Source organism: Hibiscus syriacus, unplaced genomic scaffold (assembly GCF_006381635.1).
Source record: "Hibiscus syriacus cultivar Baekdansim isolate YM2019G1 unplaced genomic scaffold, ASM638163v2 tig00110319_pilon, whole genome shotgun sequence".
In the NCBI taxonomy this organism is placed as follows: domain Eukaryota; kingdom Viridiplantae; phylum Streptophyta; class Magnoliopsida; order Malvales; family Malvaceae; genus Hibiscus; species Hibiscus syriacus.
Genome location: NW_024062678.1, coordinates 2,128,568 through 2,148,855, shown reverse-complemented (window position 1 = coordinate 2,148,855; position 20,288 = coordinate 2,128,568). Strand labels below are relative to the sequence as shown.

The window sequence follows — 20,288 nt, the reverse complement described above, 5'->3', positions numbered from 1 at the left end:
TCTGCAAAGTATATTCTTGGGATGAGGATCAAGAGAGACACAAAGTCGGGGACTTTGATGTTATCACAGGCTGAGTACATCAACAAAGTACTCTCCAGGTTCAACATGCAAGATGCTAAACCAGTAAGTACACCTTTAGGTGTTCATTTTAGACTCTCCAAAGAACAGTCACCAAAGACAGAGGAAGAACGTGCACACATGGTGAATGTGCCATACGCCTCAGCAATTGGAAGTCTGATGTATGTCATGGTTTGTACCAGACCAGATATTGCTCATGCAGTGGGAGCTGTTAGCAGGTACATGAATAATCCGGGAAAAGTACACTGGGAAGCAGTCAAATTGATCCTTAGATATCTGCGGGGTACCACAAATAAAGCACTTTGTTTCAAAGATGGAGATACGATACTGACAAGCTATGTAGATGCTGACTTAGCCGAAAATGTTGACATCAGAAGGAGCACTACATGGTATGTCTATACTCTAGGAGGAACTGCAGTAAGTTGGGTTTCTCAACTACAAAAGATAGTTGCTCTTTCCACAACTGAAGCAGAATATGTCGTTGTTACGGAAGCCAACAAAGAGATGGTTTGGCTCCAAAGTTTCTTGGAAGAGTTAGGCAAGAAACAAGAAAACAATGTCTTGTATTGCGATAGTCAAAGTGCTATCCATCTAGCAAAGAATCTGTCTTTTCATTCCAGAACGAATCACATACAATTGCGATATCACTTTATCCGGTCTCTTCTGGAAGATGGGATTTTGAAACTTGAAAAGATTAGTGGAGCTCAAAATCCGGCAGACATGTTCACAAAGACGGTGACCACAGACAAACTGAAGTTGTGTTCAGCTTCAGTTGGCATGCTAGAGTAACAAGACCAGAAATACTGCTGCATTGATCGAGGTGTGAAGACATATTAAAATCAGTCTTCAAGTGGGAGATTGTTAGAGAAAAGTCAAAGAAAGGGGCTGAGGAGGGGCACCGAATTCCACCGAATTCGGTGCAATAAATGTTGTTTGAATTTTTGAAATGGGTTTATTACACTTTAGTCATTGGACTTTAGGATATTTTCAAAGATTAGTCCCTAAGCTTCAACTATAAATACCCTATCTCATTTAGCTTCAAAATCATCCCAAAATCTTCCACTTCTCTCTTAAGTGTGTTTTGTAAACACCTGTAATTTTTTCTCTTTAGTAAAAGATCTGCAGCAGTCCGGAGACGTAAGCAAATTGGCTGAACTCCGTTATCAATTTTTCGGGTATTATTTTTTCCGCTTTTATTTCGTATTCTCACTAATCTGGCTATAGGAAAATTACTTGTTACTCGTTTATTTCCCAACAAAACTGTCCAACGGACTCTTCAAACTGACTTTGACACCGTATAAAAACCCTGCCTATATTGCATCCAAAATCAATGATAAGAAACCTTCTATAGAAAGATAAGATGAGATCGGGTGCTCTTGTCGTAGTCCCCTTGTTGGAATGATCACCTTGGATAAATTTTTATTAACTACAATTTTATAATAAAGTGATTTTAACTTTTAAATAGGGAATGATGCATTTTAACTTTTTTTTATTTATCTAAGGTGAATATATGATAATATATGTTAAAAATTCTCAGTCATTTAAAATTAAACGTTTATATTATTGTTCAAATTATACTTAAACTCGATACTTAATTTAAACTATGCACGCACACTTTAGCCAGCAAAACATTATACATAAATCCAAAACATTAGTGAGGTGTGATGTAAGAAAATCATGTGCTGATTGATTATTTCACTATCTCTTTGCGTGTCTTTCATCCATAACGGTAGCACTACATATTCTGTTATGACTAATCATGATCACTAGAATTCCATCGCTAATCATTATTGTTTTTGGCCGACAATTGATGGAACAACCACTTCGTACTAACCTGCACTTGACATCTCATCTTTCATCTTCTTGCTGTAGGTTGGTTGAAATTTTTATTTATATATACTTATATTTGTATACCAACCTAAAGTTATGATCTTAACTACCTCCCATTTACATTAATTTATTATTTTTCTACCTAAAATTTGACAATATCCTCCCTGTTGCTATGGTTGTAACTTGTAAATGACGTGTTTTGTGATGTCATAGAATGTTAACTATTTATTGATTGATTTTCTTAATAGTCAATGTGATTATAAGATATTATCTATTCAAAACCTTTCTTAATCATTGATGATGTGCACACGCCCTACAAAACACAACTACTCAAACTCAAGATCTCTAGGGAGAATTGAACTTTCTTAATCTATTAAGAATATATTCACATTTTGTAGACGTCGCTGCTCGAGCCTAAAACCTATAAAACGATTAACATTATCTTTTACTACCAAAATCGTTTAATCGGCATAACGAATATATATTTTAAGCATTTACGCTATACTTAAAATCTAAAATTTCAAATACCACCTTACAAAATTTTCTTTTAGCGTTTTGAGGAAAATATAGTGGCCTTCACGGGAAAGTTCACAACTAGCAGACATTGTGAACCACCACTATATTTTCCCAAAGCTTCTTATATTATGCCTTGAATAATCAAGGGCAGAACTAAAATGAAATTATAGAAGGGTCAAATTGCTTATTTTTTAAACTAACAAAAAGTTAAGCAAGACTCTTAATTAAATTTTTACCATTGGTATTTTCTGTTTTCCATAAATACAATTTTTTTAATTGATGGGGTCTGATAATTTTTCCTTTATTTATTTTTAAAAAATATTTTTTAATATTAATTAATACTTAAAAAATGATTAACTAGAGCCAAGGCTCCTCTTAACCTCCACGAAGGTCCGTCCATGGCTGTGATATATATATATATACACATATACAGTATTGAGGGGACAAACTATATATATAATGTCGTATTCAATTCATTTGAATGAAACAAAGAGAAAACATATCAAAATAAGTTACATCTATATTTAAGATTAAGTATTCAATCGAGTGAAAGAAAAATTGGTTAGTTGAGTTGATGAGTCTTATAGTATCACTTAAGTTATATTTAAATTTTTCTTCAAATTAGCAACCACCAATTGATTTAGTGAGATGAGACACTAGATCCCTTTAGCAAGGTCAAGAGTTTGAATCCTGAAGTTTTCGAATGGAGTAAATTGGATTGAGAATATCGTCCTTGTCTCTATAGTACCAAATCTGAATTAGTTGATTAATAGATTGGATACCAGTGGTTGGTATTTGTTGAAAGGGACCAGTTTTCTCATTTTTAAAATTGACAATGACCCAATGAATATATATACCAATCGGTAATCGGTTTTCTGAATTTTCGATTAATGAAAGTTTAGCAACACTCAAACTCAAAAAAAGAAAAAGATTTTTTTTTGGTTAAATTGAGTTTCGCTCATCATAAATGTATATTAAAACATATAAATATTTTCTAAGAAAACACATATAAATACATATTAATGAAACTTTTTAAAAATTTTGAAGACTTGTTGAAAATTTTCAAAAAAAATTAACGGCTTAATAAAATTTTTGAGGGATCTAATAATTTTTTTTTTCAAATAATATAAAATAATTAATAGATTTTTTTTTTAAAATTAATGATTTAATAAATTATTTTAAAAGCCTTTGTAACGTTATGTCATTGCCTGCTCACACCCTTGGTATGTTCGGCCACTATATATATATGGGGTAAACTATACATTTAGTACCTAAATTATTATTTTTGTTCTGTTTTGATACTTAGGCCTTTTAAAAAAAAAACATACCTAATGTTTAATTTAGTTTTCAATTTAGTAGATTGTTGTTAAAAATTTAACAGAACTGCTAATGTGACATCTTTTTGATTTTTTTATGATGACATGTTATTACATTATGGTGACACGTTAACATCACCGTTAAGTTTTTAACAATAGGTACCAAAATAAAACCTAAACATTAGATATGGTTTAGAAGAAAATAAAATTTGGGTACTAAAATGAAACGAAATAAATAGTTTATGTATTAGATGTGTAGTTTACCTATATATATAGGGTTAGGATCCACTTACACAGTGTAAATTCTTTAGTATTACACAGATTTAGGACCGTTGGATGAGCGAAAATAGATGGTCGAGGCTGACTCTTTGTTTTTTTTCCAGTAAATATCTTTCAATTTCCTAATGTTAATCGCAACAATATATTTTAACTCATCTAACGATCATAAATTTGCATAAAACTAAAAGAGTTTTACATTGTGTAATAATATCTTATCCCTATAGGGGTTAGAATCTATTTACACAATGTAGAATTATTCAAGTTTTACATAGATTTAGGATCTTCGTAAGAGAATATATATATATATATATGTGTGTGTGTGTGTGTGTCTTAATGGAGTCTAAAAAGGGCGAAACTGAAAGGAAAATTATTATTGAATAATTTATTCCCATTCATTATGATAAGAAGTAGAGAGAGAAGAAAATGCCTTGGGCCTTTGGAGTATAACATGCCTAAATACGTTGATTTTAGAATAGTATTTAAACGTTTAATATTAAATGATTGATTTTTTTAAACAAATACTAAATTATCTCAGATTAATAAAAAAAATTATGACAAGAAATTAAAATAAAATATGTTGGGCCTTTGGGGCATAACATGCCTGAATGCCTAAATACATTGATGTTCGAACACATTGTTAGTAGAAATACTTGAATGTTCAATGTTAAATAATTGAATTTTTTTAGATTGATACTATTTTATAATAATCCTAAACTAATAAAAATAAATGACAAGAAATTGAGATAAAATACGTTGGGCCTTTGGAGTTTTGGGTTTTATATTTGTTTTGGTGTTTGCAGAATATAGTGGAGCCCAGCAAAATGTCGAAATTTCCTCCGCCTTTCACGCTCTTGCTCTTTTAATATCTTTTAAAAAAATATTGACATCATTTCTTCAACCAGTTTGTAATGGTTTTAAGATAATGTTTGTTTATAATCTTAATTAGTTATTGATAATATATATATACCCTACAAACAGCTGTTTAAATTAGTTTTAAAAAAATAATATTTTTTTAACTATTAAGATTATTTGATGAATTGATTTTTTCCTTATTACGTTGAAGGTTAAAAAAAAGTTTGCGACTTTTCGTTGGGATTTTTTAATTAATCTTTTTCAATATATATTTTTTAATTAAAAACCTTCTTAATTTGTTTAATTTTCTTTGTGGGGAATCAGTTCCAATCATTTGTTGACAGCCAAACTATAATTTACCCGATATATTCTATTTATCCAATCTAATAAGATCGAGTTTTCTTTTAATAAAATTTTGAATCAGGTGTGATTTAAGTTTAAGAGAATCCACTCTATTTTGGATAATACTAATTTCAAAATATATATGATTACTTAGATTTTGATTAAAAAACAAGGAGCTTGACCACCAATTTGGCCCTTGAATTATAATTGACTTCCCATTTTGACCCGTAAAGTTTTGATGATGATCCTTTTGAAATAAAATTGACCAACTTGGTGAAGTTGTTATGAGCAATGTGAGAATGCATTTTGGTGCAGAATTGGTGGAGCCACCAGAAATCAAGTTCCCATATTCGAGTGACTTGATCACGTGAAGGATGAAGAAACCAAGTGATTATGATCAGATGAATGAATCACTCACAAAAAATGAAGATGGACGAGTTATGATTGGCAAGAGTGGATATTGAAATGAGTTCATCTTCCTTGAACTCACCTAAAGAAGGTACTTTGAGGTCATCGACATAGATTAAACAGTGATTGAAATGCTATTTTCTATGAGGAATTGTAGACGCTATCTTGTGATGGTTCGTATGTTTTGAGTCCTCGATAAAATCATCACATGGTTGAAGTCGGCATCAACCGTTTTGTGCTAGGTTCAATCAAATACCCATAAGTGTTGGTCTGTGTCTAACACAAGATCAAAATTAGGTTCATGAGTCGAAAAGGTTGAAGCACTACACTACACTCGTAAGTTAGTATCTTGAATAAAGTATGATGTCACAGTTTATAGAATAAAAAAATACATGTTAGTAAATGATAACGATAAACAACAATTAGAAAATAAGTAAATAAATTGATAAACATTCTAGAGTAAATTACGATGAAACAAAAATTAAATAGGATGCACAGTGGGGGATTGGATCACGCCGGTCCGGTTTTTTTCAAATCCCTAACAGGTTTTTTCTACGATTTTGACACAAATTTTAAATTATATTTTTCAATAAAAAAGTTCAAATTATTATTTCTTAAAAAGTTATAAGTGATCGATATGATGTAATAAAAAATATAGATAATGATTTTGTCTTTATTTTTAAAAAATTCAAATTATTATTTTTTTCAAAAATTACAAGTGATCGATATCATGTAATAAAAAATATAGACAATGATTTTGTCTTTATTTTTTAAAATTTATCTACTGATTCTTTTAAAAAAATATTATTGTGATAACATAGCGATTTCACTAGAAATGTCAGTTAAATACGAGAGAGAACTTTAAGAATACAATAATTAATTTGAGTGATTCATAAACTTTTCTATTTATTATATATTCATCTCATATTAATCTGAATAAATTAGATATAAAATAATTGTATTCCCCTATGCCACCGTGAAATATCATTTATGAAAATATTGATTTTTCCGAGTTGAGTTTAGTTTTGTAGGTCCCTAATAAGAAACTAAAGTGTTAGTGTTACTGTTAGTGTAAGACTATTATTTAACTAGCTTTGCTACAATTGGAAGTGTTAGTGTTTGTACTTGGTGGCTACAATCATCTAATTGTATTTATTTATGTACTGATAAATCCATTCTTAAGAATAAAAGTGTAAATTTGAACAAGTTTCTGATGAAAAAGAAAATTGCTTGAATCAAGTTGTTTATACTATGTGCATGGAATCCAGTAACTTTAGTGGTTGTTGAAAATTAAAGAACAAGTTGGGCTGCTAAGTAGCAGCCGGCTGCTAAAACAAATTGGGGAGGGGGGCTGCCCAAAATATTTTTATTTTTAATTACAATATTAGTCCCTAAGTTTTAACTATAAATACCCTAGCTCATTTAGCTTCAAAATCATCCCAAAATCTTCTAGTTCTCTCTCAAGTGTGTTGTGTAAACACCTGTAAATTTTCTCTTAGTAAAAGATCTGCAGCAGTCCGGAGACGTAAGCATAAATTGGCTGAACTCGTTATCAAATTTCGGTATTATTTTTCCGCTTTTATTTCGCATTCTCACTAATCTGGTTATAGGGAAATTACTTGTACTTGGTTATTTCCTAACAACTGGTATCAGAGCTTTTGGTGAATTTTGTCAATTTTCTGCGAGATTACTCATTACTATTCACGTGAATAGTGAATTTCGTGAATAGTGAAATTGGTCGGCGATACGAGTTTGTCGACGGAGGTGTTCTAATACACGGCGGTTCGCAGAAATTGTCAGAAACGATCCAAACGAAGCCAGATTCGAGTGGGAGCGATGGCTGCAGACGAAGGGAATGTGAAAATTGAAAAGTTCGATGGTGCGGACTTTGGCTTTTGGAAGATGCAGATTGAAGATTTTCTGTATCAGAAAAATCTATATCAACCTCTTTCAGGAAAGCAACCAGAGGGCATGAAGAATGAAGACTGGGCTCTTCTCGACAGACAAGCCCTCGGAGTTATCCGACTGACGTTGTCCCGAAATGTTGCTTTCAACATAGCAAAGGAAAATACCACGGCAGGTCTTATGGCAGCTCTCTCCAGTATGTATGAGAAGCCATCGGCCTCAAACAAAGTTCACTTGATGAGACGATTATTCAATTTGCGGATGACGGAAGGGGCATCAGTGGCTCAACACCTGAATGAACTCAACACAATCACAACCAGTTGAGTTCTGTAGAAATTGAATTCGATGATGAAGTTCGAGCTTTAATTCTCTTATCATCTCTACAGACAGTTGGAATGCTACTTACAGCAGTTAGCAGCTCGTCGGGAAATAGTAAATTGAAATTCGACGATGTTCGGGATCTGGTACTGAGCGAAGAAATTCGACAGAGAGAATCGGGTGAAGCATCAACCTCCTCAGTCTTGCACACGGAGTCCAGAGGGAGAACTTCAGAAAGAAATTCAAATCGTGGCAGATCCAAATCCAGCGGGAAAAATCCAGAACGGGAAAGAAAGATTTTACCTGTTATAATTGTGGCAAGAAAGGTCACTTTAAAAGAGATTGCCGAGCACTGAAGAAAGATACCGTGCACAGGAATCTGCCAACGTGACAGAGGAGACAGGTGTGCATGATTCTAAGCGTCAACAGTCCGATTGAATCATGGATCTTGGATTCAGGGGCATCTTTCCACTCCACCCCATGCCAAGAAATCATGGAGAACTATATCAGTGGTGATTTTGGGAAGGTTCATCTTGCTGATGATGAAACCTTGAAGATCGTCGGAAAAGGAGATATCCGACTAAAGCTGCCAAACCAGACCACCTGGAAGCTGACAGGAGTGAGACATATTCCTGGCCTCAAAAGAAATCTGATTTCTGTTGGACAGCTTGATGGAGAAGGATATAGTACAACCTTTTCAGGTTGTGAATGGAAGATTACCAAAGGAGCACTCGAAGACACTTTTGTCAAAAGGGAAGCTGCCGGATCTAAAGAATGTGATGTCGGACTATGCGAGGATTGATCTTTGGGTTTGAAAGTCAAGAGGTTGAGGTCTGACAATGGAGGAGAGTACGAGACAGTAGATTCAGAGATTTCGCGCAAACAATGGATTAAGATGGAGAAAACAGTTCCCATAACACCGCAGCAGAATGGCGTAGCAGAGCGCATGAACAGAACTCTGAATGAACGTGCTAGAAGCATGAGGATACATGCCGGATTGCCCAAATTTCTATGGGCTGAAGCTATCAACACTGCAGCTTACCTGATCAACCGTGGGCCCTCTGTTCCTTTGGATGGCGGAATACCAGAGGAAGCTTGGAGCAAGAAAGAAATAAACCTTTCCACTTAAGAGTGTTTGGGGTATTTCTTATGTACACATAGACTCTGCTGAAGAAGTAAACTTGATGCTAAGTCCAACAAATGTGCCTTTGGTTATGGCGGTGATGAGTTCGGTTACCGGTTTTGGGACTACGAAAATCGAAAGACTCATCAGAAGCAGAGACACATTTTCAATGAAAATGTGATGTACAAAGACAGGTCAACCGCAGAATCAAGTAATACCGAGGCTGAAACAAGGAATTTGCTGAGTTTCGGAGATTTCTGGAAATGATGTTCAGATCAGTCCTGAAGCAGTTCAAGAGGAAGAACCAGGCACACCAGAACTGAGACGCTCCTCCAGAATTCCTAAACCAACCCAACGGTATTCACCTTCTTTACACTACTTGTTGCTGACTGACAATGGTGAACCAGAGTGCTATGAAGCAATGCAAGTGGAGGATTCAGTCAAGTGGGAGTTTTCCATGAAAGATGAGATGGACTCGCTTATGTCAAATCAGACATGGGAATTAGCTGAATTACCACCAGGCAAGAAAGCGCTCCACAACAAGTGGATTTACAGGATCAAAGAAGAGCACGATGGGAGCAAACGCTACAAAGCAAGATTGGTTGTCAAAGGCTTTCAGCAAAAAGAAGGTATTGACTACAATGAAATTTTCTCTCCAGTCGTAAAATTGTCTACAATCAGACTGGTGTTGAAAATTGTAGCTGCAGAGAATTTACATCTTGAGCAGTTAGATGTAAAGACAGCTTTCCTTCATGGTGATTTGGAGGAAGAAATCTATGAGGCAACCAGAAGGCTTCATAGAGGCAGACAAGAAAACCTGGTATGCAGGTTGAATAAGAGCTTGTATGGTTTAAAACAAGCTCCTAGACAGTGGTACAAGAAGTTCGATAGTTCATGAGTAACAGTGGTTTTATCAGATGCCAAGCAGATCATTGTTGCATCAAGAGGTTCGACAACAGCTTCATTATTTATTATTGTACGTTGATGACATGCTCGTTGCAGGCTCAGACATGCAAGAGATTATACACTTGAAGCAAAAATTGTCGAAGCAGTTTGCTATGAGGATCTGGGCGCTGCAAAGCAGATTCTTGGGATGAGGATCATAGAGACACAAAGTCGGGGACTTTGATGTTATCACAGGCTGAGTACATCAACAAAGTACTCTCCAGGTTCAACATGCAAGATGCTAAACCAGTAATACACCTTTAGGTGTTCATTTCAGACTCTCCAAAGAACAGTCACCAAAGACGGAGGAAGAACGTGCACACATGTGAAGGTGCCGTATGCCTCAGCATTGGAAGTCTGATGTATGCCATGGTTTGTACCAGACCAATATTGCTCAAGTAGTGGGAGCTGTTAGCAGGTACATGATAATCCAGGCAAAATACACTGGGAAGCAGTCAAATGGATCCTCAGATATCTGCGAGGTACCACAAACAAAGCACTTTGTTCAAAGGTGGAGATACGATACTGACAGGCTATGTAGATGCTGACTTAGCCGGAAATGTTGACATCAGAAGAAGCACTACAGGGTATGTCTATACTCTAGGAGGAACCGCAGTGAGTTGGTTTCTCAACTACAGAAGATAGTTGCTCTCTCCACAACCGAAGCAGAATATGTCGCTGTTACGGAAGCCAGCAAAGAGATGGTCTGGCTCCAAAGTTTCTTGAATGAGTTAGGCAAGAAACAAGAAAACAATGTTTGTATTGCGACAGTCAAAGTGCTATCCATCTAGCAAGAATCCGTCTTTCATTCCAGGACGAAGCACATACAATTGCGATATCATTTTATCCGGTCTCTTCTGGAAGATGGGATTTTGAAACTTGAAAAGATCAGTGGAGCTCAAAATCCAGCAGACATGTTAACAAAGACGGTAACTACGGACAAACTGAAGTTGTGTTCAGCTTCAGTTGGCATGCTAGAATAAAAGACCAGAAATACTGCTGCATCGATCGAGGTGTGAAGACAGATTGAAATCAGTCTTCAAGTGGGAGATTGTTGAAAATTAAAGAACAAGTTGGGCTGCTAAGTAGCAGCCGGCTGCTAAAACAAATTGGGGAGGGGGGCTGCCCAAATATTTTTATTTTTAATTACAATATAGTCCCTAAGTTTTAACTATAAATACCCTAGCTCATTTAGCTTCAAAATCATCCCAAAATCTTCTAGTTCTCTCTCAAGTGTGTTGTGTAAACACCTGTAAATTTTCTCTTAGTAAAAGATCTGCAGCAGTCCGGAGACGTAAGCATAAATTGGCTGAACTCCGTTATCAAATTTCGGGTATTATTTTTCCGCTTTTATTTCGCATTCTCACTAATCTGGTTATAGGGAAATTACTTGTACTTGGTTTATTTCCTAACAGTGGTAAATGAATTATTGTTATTTTTTGAGGTTTTAGGTTCGAGCATAAAAAATACCAGAGGTACAAGCATTTCATGTCAAATAGTTGAGAATTATATTTGAATAGATACTACCTTCTACTTACCTCAAATTATATATATATAAAAGTTGTTTATACGTATGAAGAATTAACATATGAAATTAAATTATAACGTTTCTCAAATTTAATATAATTGATTTACTTTTTGTAAAAATCATCATGGGTTATTAACATTCAGTTGGTCTAATGGGATGATGAACTCGATCCTTAAGCAGAATCAGATATTTAAATCTCAACGTTTGTAAATGAAGCAAATTGGGTTGAGTAGATTGTCCCCATATTAAACCTCTATAATATACAATCCAAATTAATTGATTAATAGATTAGATAAAAATGATTATACCAAAAAATATATTTTCATGTGGGTTATTCCACCTTTTCCCTCTTTCCTTTCATACCTCTCTACACGATTATTTGAACCAACACATTCTTGCACGAAAGTTTCACCTTGGAGTCCAAGAAAGGAATTAAATACAACATAATACTGTATAAAACGTTTGGTTTTTCTTTTGCTTTTGATTGGGTTTACATTTCAAAAAAAAAAAATTCAACCTATTAGATGAAAAGTTTAATCAATTTAGATAACTCCAAGTTGACAAAGACTATGCATGTAAATAGGATAAACTACTCTGTTGTGAAATATCTTTGTATGAACCCTAAATCAAAATAGTATTTTGTCAAACATCAAGGACGAACGTAAGATTTTATGTTAGGGAGGGTGAATTTCTAAAATTTTAAGAAGGGTTGAAGTTATAAAATTTTAGGGGACAAAAATAAATTATCAATTGAAAATATAAAGAAAATATCTAAAATATACAATAATTTAAAATTTTTAGGGAGACAACTGATCCATATGTCCCTTTCAGTCCATCCCTATCAAAAATTGTAATCTATATGCTAATGCAAGTCAAAATCATAGTTGGTACGAATGCAACTATTTTTCAACCTTTTCCGGTTTGTTTTCTTCTATTTAAACATGGTAAATAATGTCTCTCAGCTTTCAAATTTTCTATGTTCGTGAAAGGTTTTCAATAATAAGATATTTAATTTATCTTCTAAATGGTAAATAATGGTGCAATCGATGTCTTCAATTTATGTAATCAACGTAATATCTAGAGGCGTATTTCACATATATTAAATCATTTATTGAGTCGCAGCCAATTCCTCATTTTAACAATAAAGATAAAAAAATTTGATATCAAACAAACTCAAGATTGATTAAAATACTTTAATATAATTTTAAAATAATTACTTTTTTATTTTTAATTTGATTAAATTTTAGACTAATCTGAAAGTCAATGGCTCTATTGAGATTTTTATGAAAATTTTAGACTAATATGAAATTTGATTGAACCTTATAGTCTATTTTGAGAACCCTCAATAATTAAAAGGGTACGTCTTGCAATTTGTCCAACTTTTATGGATACATAATCCAAAGTTTAACCTTAATTTCTATTGCGAACCGACTTACCTCAGTGATTAAATGAATCCTTGTTGTTCTTGAAGATTACGGGTTTGAGCATCCGTGACTGCAAGGGTGATTGAGCATTTATCGATGGTTGAGAGGACTTAGAACATATAATCCAAAAAAAAAACCTTAATTCTATTTTAGATTTTTTTTATTTCAGCCGATTCTAATTTGTATTCTATCGTTACTAATAAATGCAATTGTTTCTGATTTTCTGAAGGTGTATAATCGACTCTAGAGAACACTTTTATTGAAGTACAACAGCTATTTAATTACTCTGATAAATGTATATGACTAGAGTGTTATTAGTTAACTATTGGAAAATGTTGAATATTGCATTTGGTTATTAACTCGTGTAGGTATTATGAATTACAAATTGATTATTGTTAATCCTTCATGGTTCCTGGATGTCACTAGTTCATTTGTGGAGTTTTTGGCTCCAGGTGTTTCCGATCACTGCCTTGGTGTTGTTTGGATGGAGAGGCTGCTCCCTGTGAATAAGACGGTCTTTAATTTTTTGTCCTTGCATCCTGATTTCATAGGGTGTCTTACGCAAGAATAAGTTGTGTAAGGAGCTAGAGAGAGCTAATAATCTTTTCTATAAGCAGAAAGTGAAGTTTCAAGAGGGGGGATTCTAATACCAACATCTTCCATTCTTCGGTTCGCAGGGTTATTTTTCACTTTGCATAAGCATGAACAAGCTTAAGTTGTGTGTGGAGTGGACCTCTTGCGAACTAATTTCACTTTGCCTTTAGATGCTTGCCAAGTGCTGACTGAAGAGATATCTAGTGGAGAGATTATGATGGTTATTTTTCTGCTTGGTGAAGAGAAAGCATCAGGGTCGGGTTCTTATTCTCCTATGTTCTTCAAGGTGGCATGAAAGATTGTCGGGGTTGACTTTGTCTCGACAATTAAGCATTTTTTAGACCTCTTTTTTTCTTCCTGCTTTTAATGCCTCCACGATTGTTCTTATTGCCAAATCTGATAACACGTGTATTATGAAAGAGTGCATGCCAATTTCTTGTAGTTCGGAGATGTTTAGGACTATCACAAGGATATTGGCGAGCATGCTAGGGATTTTTTTCTTCCCGGACATGATTACCCTGAACCAATCCCATTTTGTTAAAGGGTGTAATTAGTCGATAATACGATGTTGGCTCATGAGTTAGATATCTTGGTGTTCCATTGGTGATACGGAAGCTTTTAGAGCGTGATTGCCAGCCTCTGTTGGACTGCATTAAGCTAAAAAATGGGTCATTGAATGAAAAGAAAGGCAAGTTAAGCTGATAGATTGCAATTGATTCAGTCTGTCATTTTTAGTGTCACTAATTTCTATTGCAGGCAACTTATTATTCCCAAGGTGGTTGTTCGTCGAATTGAGCATACTTGTATGAGTTTCTTCTATATGAGTGCAAATGTTTCAGCCGCCAGTGCTAAGGTGGGATAGAGTCATATTTGCTCCCTAAAATCTAAGAGTGGTCTCAGTGTAAAGAATTTAACTTACTGGAACTACACGTGCTTTATCCTATTGTTGAGCAAGCTTTTGGCTAATGAAGGATCCTCGTGAGTGGCGTGGGTTAGATCATACGTTACCAAAGGAGCGGACATATGGAGTTTTGAACCGAGGGAGCCTTAGTTGGAGCTTAAGAAAGATTCTCTCGATGAAGATGGATATGAGGCCTTTATTTGCAGCGGTCGCTAAAATGAATCAACTTTTTACTTATAGGATTTAGTACGAGTCAAGTGTTAGGAAGGAGAAAGTTCCTTGGAATAAGATGTTTTGGTTTCCATTACATGTGCATCGACATGCGATGGTTTCATGGATGGCTATCCTGAATCAGTTGACAATCAAAGATAGGCTGATGCGAATGGGGTTGAGGTAAATGACAAATGTGTGTTGTGTAAGACACTGCAGAGTTGAGCGATCACTTATTTTTCGCATGATCATTTTCGAGTGGCATATGAGCAATGATCCTAACTTGGTATGATATCCGGAGAAGTGTGAGATTGGTGTTGGGAGTTAGGATGGGCTACGAATCATAAAAGAGGTAAAAACCCTTTTACTTTGCTTTTGAAGATTGCTTGGAATGCTTGTATATACTTCATTTGAGAAGAAGAAATAGAACGTGGTTTAGAAATTTAATTAAGAATGCGAATGAGATTCTTAATTATGTTAGGGAGGTTGTACATTTGAGGGATTTTTCTTAATGATTCGGTTGTATTCGTTTATTTGTAGCGGTTCGTTGCTTCTTTTGGATTTAATACATACACTTTATCCAAAAAAAAGTTAGGGATCAAATTGCACTAAATTTTTTTAGGTGTCTAATTACATCATTAGAAAAAGTTATGAATTGTGTAAGTAAAAGAAAAATAAATAAATACCACATTGAATAAAAAATAGATATCGTATTAAAAAAGAAAAATGAGTTGTCCATTACATATAAATATCAAAATTAGATAAAAAAAAAGAGAGAGTATATTAACAATATCTATCTTTTAGTAGTCTATGTTGATTATAAAGTAATATCTATTTAGAATATCTTAGTTATTGATAACACATCTCTTTAGCTAGTAAGTTCGTTCGATGATATCTTCTTACATTTTTCTTAACAAGGAATAAATACTGAAACAATGTTCCTAATATTTGCTAATTGAAATACAGTTGTAGGCAAGTAAGAAAGATGTGGTATAAATCAAAGTATACTAAAATTAGACTAATTTAGGGATTCGATGAATTAGATTTCCCTACGGAGCCTACTATCATGCGTTGTGGTCAAGCTTTACGTCCACATAATGATCGCGATTCTGCTTTCTTTCTTCTTCTTATTCATATATTAGATTAATTCATAATTATTGGTTATACTTTTTGAGACGATTTATATTCAAACAATCGAATGAAAATGATGGAGCAGTTGCAATGTAAAATCAAAGAAAGCAAAAGGAGCTTAGGGGAAGAAAAACATGCTAATTTAAACACACATCGACCCTCTTCTCCATTCACATTTAAAACTAGTGGTTCTTGGGGCCATTTTAGTTACCCCTCCTTCCAAAATACAATACAACACGAGTTGTAATTATATTTAAAATATTAAATGATATTTTTTAATAAAATCATTTTGTTATATCTCCGGGAATTATCTTCGGAGACAATTGATTCTCAAGTTTTAAGAACTTCTAAAAATATATTTTCGTTTATCGAAGTTTTCAATAGTCTTATAAATTCTAAACACAACCCCTCACCAGATTATAGTAGATGATAAGATCTCTAGATAAGACTCATGACAAGTTAAGTCAATCCACTAAAACAAAATTTAAGATATGACAATCAGATTTTTTTAACTTATCAACCTAAAAATAATCATAATGGTCTCAATACCAAATATCAATATACATAACTACTATGAATTCCCTCAGCCACAATGAAAAGAGATATTGTTCCCTTTATTTCTTTTTTTTTTCTGTTATAAGAACGATCTTTCTATCATTTTTTTTTTGAAGAAAATCATCGATCAACGGTTGATTTTTAATCGATTATTGTTCTCTTTACAATTTGAAAAAAATAAATTACTAACTACTAGTGAGATTAATTTATTCCCCTTGTAAATATTATATTATTTTAAATTGAATATAACTTATTTTTTTATGTCGTGTTATTTCTTAATTGAGATTTATGAAATCTGAATTTATTTTCTCAAATGATAAGAATAAAATATCTGACAGTCGAAGATGTTAAAGTATCTAAAAGAATTTAACTAAATCGCCACAAAGGACACGATGTCTTTCTTGGTTTAGGGGACCATGAAAGGTCAGTGGCTCCGACCCCATCATTTCACCTTTCTCGTCGTTGGGGTGATGTTTTATATTTGGTAAATTAATAATATATATAAATAACATATTTATTTTTATTAAAATTCTAAAAATATAAATACTTAGTAAGGTTTAAATTTTTTATTGACCAATTTTCACAATTAGATCTTTAATTCATTTGTACTTGAATAATAAAAATGGGCTAAATTACACATTTAGTATCTCAATTATCACTTTTATTCCGTTTTGGTCACCCATCTAATTTTTGTTTCAAAAGTATACCCAACGTTACGTTTTAGTTTCATTTTGGTCACCCACAGTTAAAAAAATAACAGTGATGTAGATGTGTCATCATAAGACAATGTCACATTATTATTGAAAAAATTAAAAAAAAAAGTTATGTCAACATTTTTGTTAGTTTTTTAACGGCGGGTGATAAAAATAAAATTAAAACGTAACATTAAATATGATTTTGAAAAAAAATTATAGTTTAGTGATCAAATTGGATAGTTGAGATACTAAACATGTAATTTACACTAAAAAATTAGGGCTAGAGAGGTGGTTTTCATATAGATATTAAGGTTGAAGGTCATAGTTGAGATGTGGGCGTGCCCCCCGCTCTCACACTTGTAAACCTTTTTTTCTAGGGTGTAGGACTCATTATCCTCTTTCTTTACCACCAATATTGTGGGACCAAGTTTCCCCATATACTCACCCATTTATTTCTTTCAGTTCTATAATGTCTAGTTTTTAGGTGGTTGGGTCTTTTCAAGGGCATAGACCCATTGCCCAAGTACAACAATGGCCATGTACCCCAAACATTTGCATGCATCATTGAACCATTCCATACCCTAAAGCATTATAAATTATGATCAACGCATCTCCCCCTCTACCTGTATGCTTTTCTTCTCTCTTCTCTTTCTGTTATTCTCTTCTCTTTGATTTCTTTTACACTTTAAGAAATGAATCTATCAATAAATGGTCAGTCTCAGGTCCCTCCTGGTTTTAGATTTCATCCCACAGAAGAAGAGCTTCTCCACTATTACCTCCGAAAGAAAGTTGCTTATGAAAAGATTGACCTCGATGTTATTCGGGAAGTTGATCTGAACAAACTTGAGCCCTGGGATATTCAAGGTACTACCAAATTTCCATATATTTGATTAATATGTGTTGGGATCTTGATGAGAATTCTGGGCGTTCGTTGATTTATGTTGCAGAGAAGTGTAGAATAGGATCCACCCCACAAAACGATTGGTACTTCTTCAGCCACAAGGATAAAAAATACCCGACGGGGACCAGAACGAATCGTGCGACGGCTGCCGGATTCTGGAAAGCTACTGGACGTGACAAGATCATTTATAGCAGCTTTAGGAGAATCGGGTTGAGGAAGACTTTGGTGTTTTATAAAGGAAGAGCTCCACATGGTCAGAAATCTGATTGGATTATGCACGAGTACAGGCTTGACGATAACAACAACACCACCCTTGAATTTAATGTAAGCAATCATCCTCTTCCTTTATGTATGTATATTTGTATGTATGTGAAAGTTATTAAATGGGTACAGGCTTCCAACTCCATTGGAGACTCGATGACTGAAGAAGGGTGGGTGGTATGTCGTGTATTTAGAAAGAAGAATTATCAGAAAACCCTAGAGAGTCCTAAAAGCTCTTCGTCCACTTCCCTCTACTCGAAGATGCAGATGCTTTGCTCAGGCAACGATGGGACTCTAGATCAGATTTTTATGTACATGGGAAAGACATGTAAGATGGAGAATGATTCATCGATCAACATGAACATGAACACCACCACCAACAGCAGCAGCAGCAACAACAATCATATAAACATGTTTGCTGCAAACAACGCAGGGGTCAACGATAGATTGCATGAGAGTTTCATGCATCTCCCAAGGCTGGAAAGTCCGAATTTCCCTTCCCTTCCCTTTGTTTCAAATAAAGGTTTCCAATCCTTGGATGACATGCTAACCGAAGCCGAACCATCTTCAATCAACCAAGGGAGCGGCGGTGGCGGTGGCGTTTCACCAGTCGAGAAAAATAATGAGGCCATAAATGGCGTTAATGACTGGGCCACACTGGAACGACTTGTGGCATCCCAGCTAAATGGTCAAGTGGAGACAAGCAAGCAACTAACATGCTTTAGTGACCCTAATGCGGTTTTCAGTCTTTGTCAAGATGATGATATTCAATTATCGCACATAAATTTGCACAGATCAAATCAAAACTCCCAGGTCTACAACAATGAGAATGATCTATGGAGCTTGACCAAGTCATCTTCATCGTCACCGTCGTCATCAGATCCCTTATGCCATCTGTCCGTATAACACAAGTACACACGTCAAAACAAGCCTGCTCATTTGTCCAAGTATTCTTGTTTAGGTATATATATACGTCAACATATCCATATAGTATTATACTATATATACGTATTTGCATGAATAAGGCTTGAAATACATCCTTAATAACGATGTCGTTTAATTGCCACTCATGATCATCTCTGGGAGGGTTATTATAGGGATGACAGGTTAATATGTTCTTTATTTTTTTTCCTGCTTGTAATCATTTCTAAAGAGGATTGTGATCTTACCCAAATTCGTTAACTATATTGACAAAAGTTTAATCATAGCTTATTGCTGACTTTAAGGGTCTCAAAATCAAAAGAAAAATTAAATCATTGTAACCACTTGGTTGCTTTACATTGGAAATTTGGATTCATTAATTTGCAAACGAAAAAAAAAAAGAAAAAAAAAATATTCAATCTGTTATAGTGATGTCGAGGAAGATTGAGATTTTGTAAGGTACCGTTGTCTCACCTAACTGTAAGAGATTAGGGCGATATATGAGATGAGTCTAGTTTATGTATTGTTGAGCTAGATTCAGTTCAAAAGGTTTGAAGTTGAGTTTGACTCGATTTAAAATCCCGCGAGCTTAAAATTTTCAAGCTTGACTCAAATTAGAAATAAAAAATTGAAGCTCAACTCGAGCTCAAAAACACTTGAACTTGAAACATTCTCAAATTAATTAGCTCGGTTGAAACTTGAACTCGAGTTCAGACATGGATCTTAAGTACATGACTACATTAAAAAAACATATAAATAATAACATTATTAAAAGTTTAATTTAAATAATTAAAATTGTTAATATATTATTTTTTTGAATTTATAACGAACTTTTCGAGTCGAGTATCAAGTAGCTTGTTTCGACTCGTTAAGAACTCAAGTTGAGTTCAAACTCGAATCAAGTCTATTCAAATTAAATGTTAACCATATTTTAACTTAATTAAATTCGAGTAATTTACAATTTGTCTCGTCTCATTTTCATCCTTAATCAACATTTTGTAAGAGAATGAAAAAAGAGTGACAATCTTTATGTAATTTGGATAAGATATTACACACAAACAGAGATGGATCGAAAGGGACATATAGAGTTAATTATCTCCTGAAAATTTCAAATTAATATATATTTTAGATATTTTTTTGTATTTTCAAATGATAATATATTTTCGTACCTTAGAATTTTATAAAATTTTAGAAATTTACTCTTCTAACATAAAATTATGTGTCTATCTTTTCACACACAAAAACACGTATGATA

The 20,288-nt window shown here is 33.9% G+C and overlaps 1 protein-coding gene across 1 annotated transcript; it reads left to right on the top strand.

Moving 5' to 3' along the window:
* Positions 1-17,591: 17,591 nt before the first annotated feature.
* LOC120117378 (NAC domain-containing protein 43-like) lies at positions 17,592-19,076 on the top strand. The gene is made up of 3 exons (XM_039137659.1): positions 17,592-17,814; positions 17,898-18,175; positions 18,245-19,076. The coding sequence occupies exons 1-3, from the start codon at positions 17,643-17,645 to the stop codon at positions 19,016-19,018; spliced, it is 1,224 nt and encodes a 407-aa protein (XP_038993590.1). The 5' UTR covers positions 17,592-17,642; the 3' UTR covers positions 19,019-19,076.
* Positions 19,077-20,288: the final 1,212 nt, after the last annotated feature.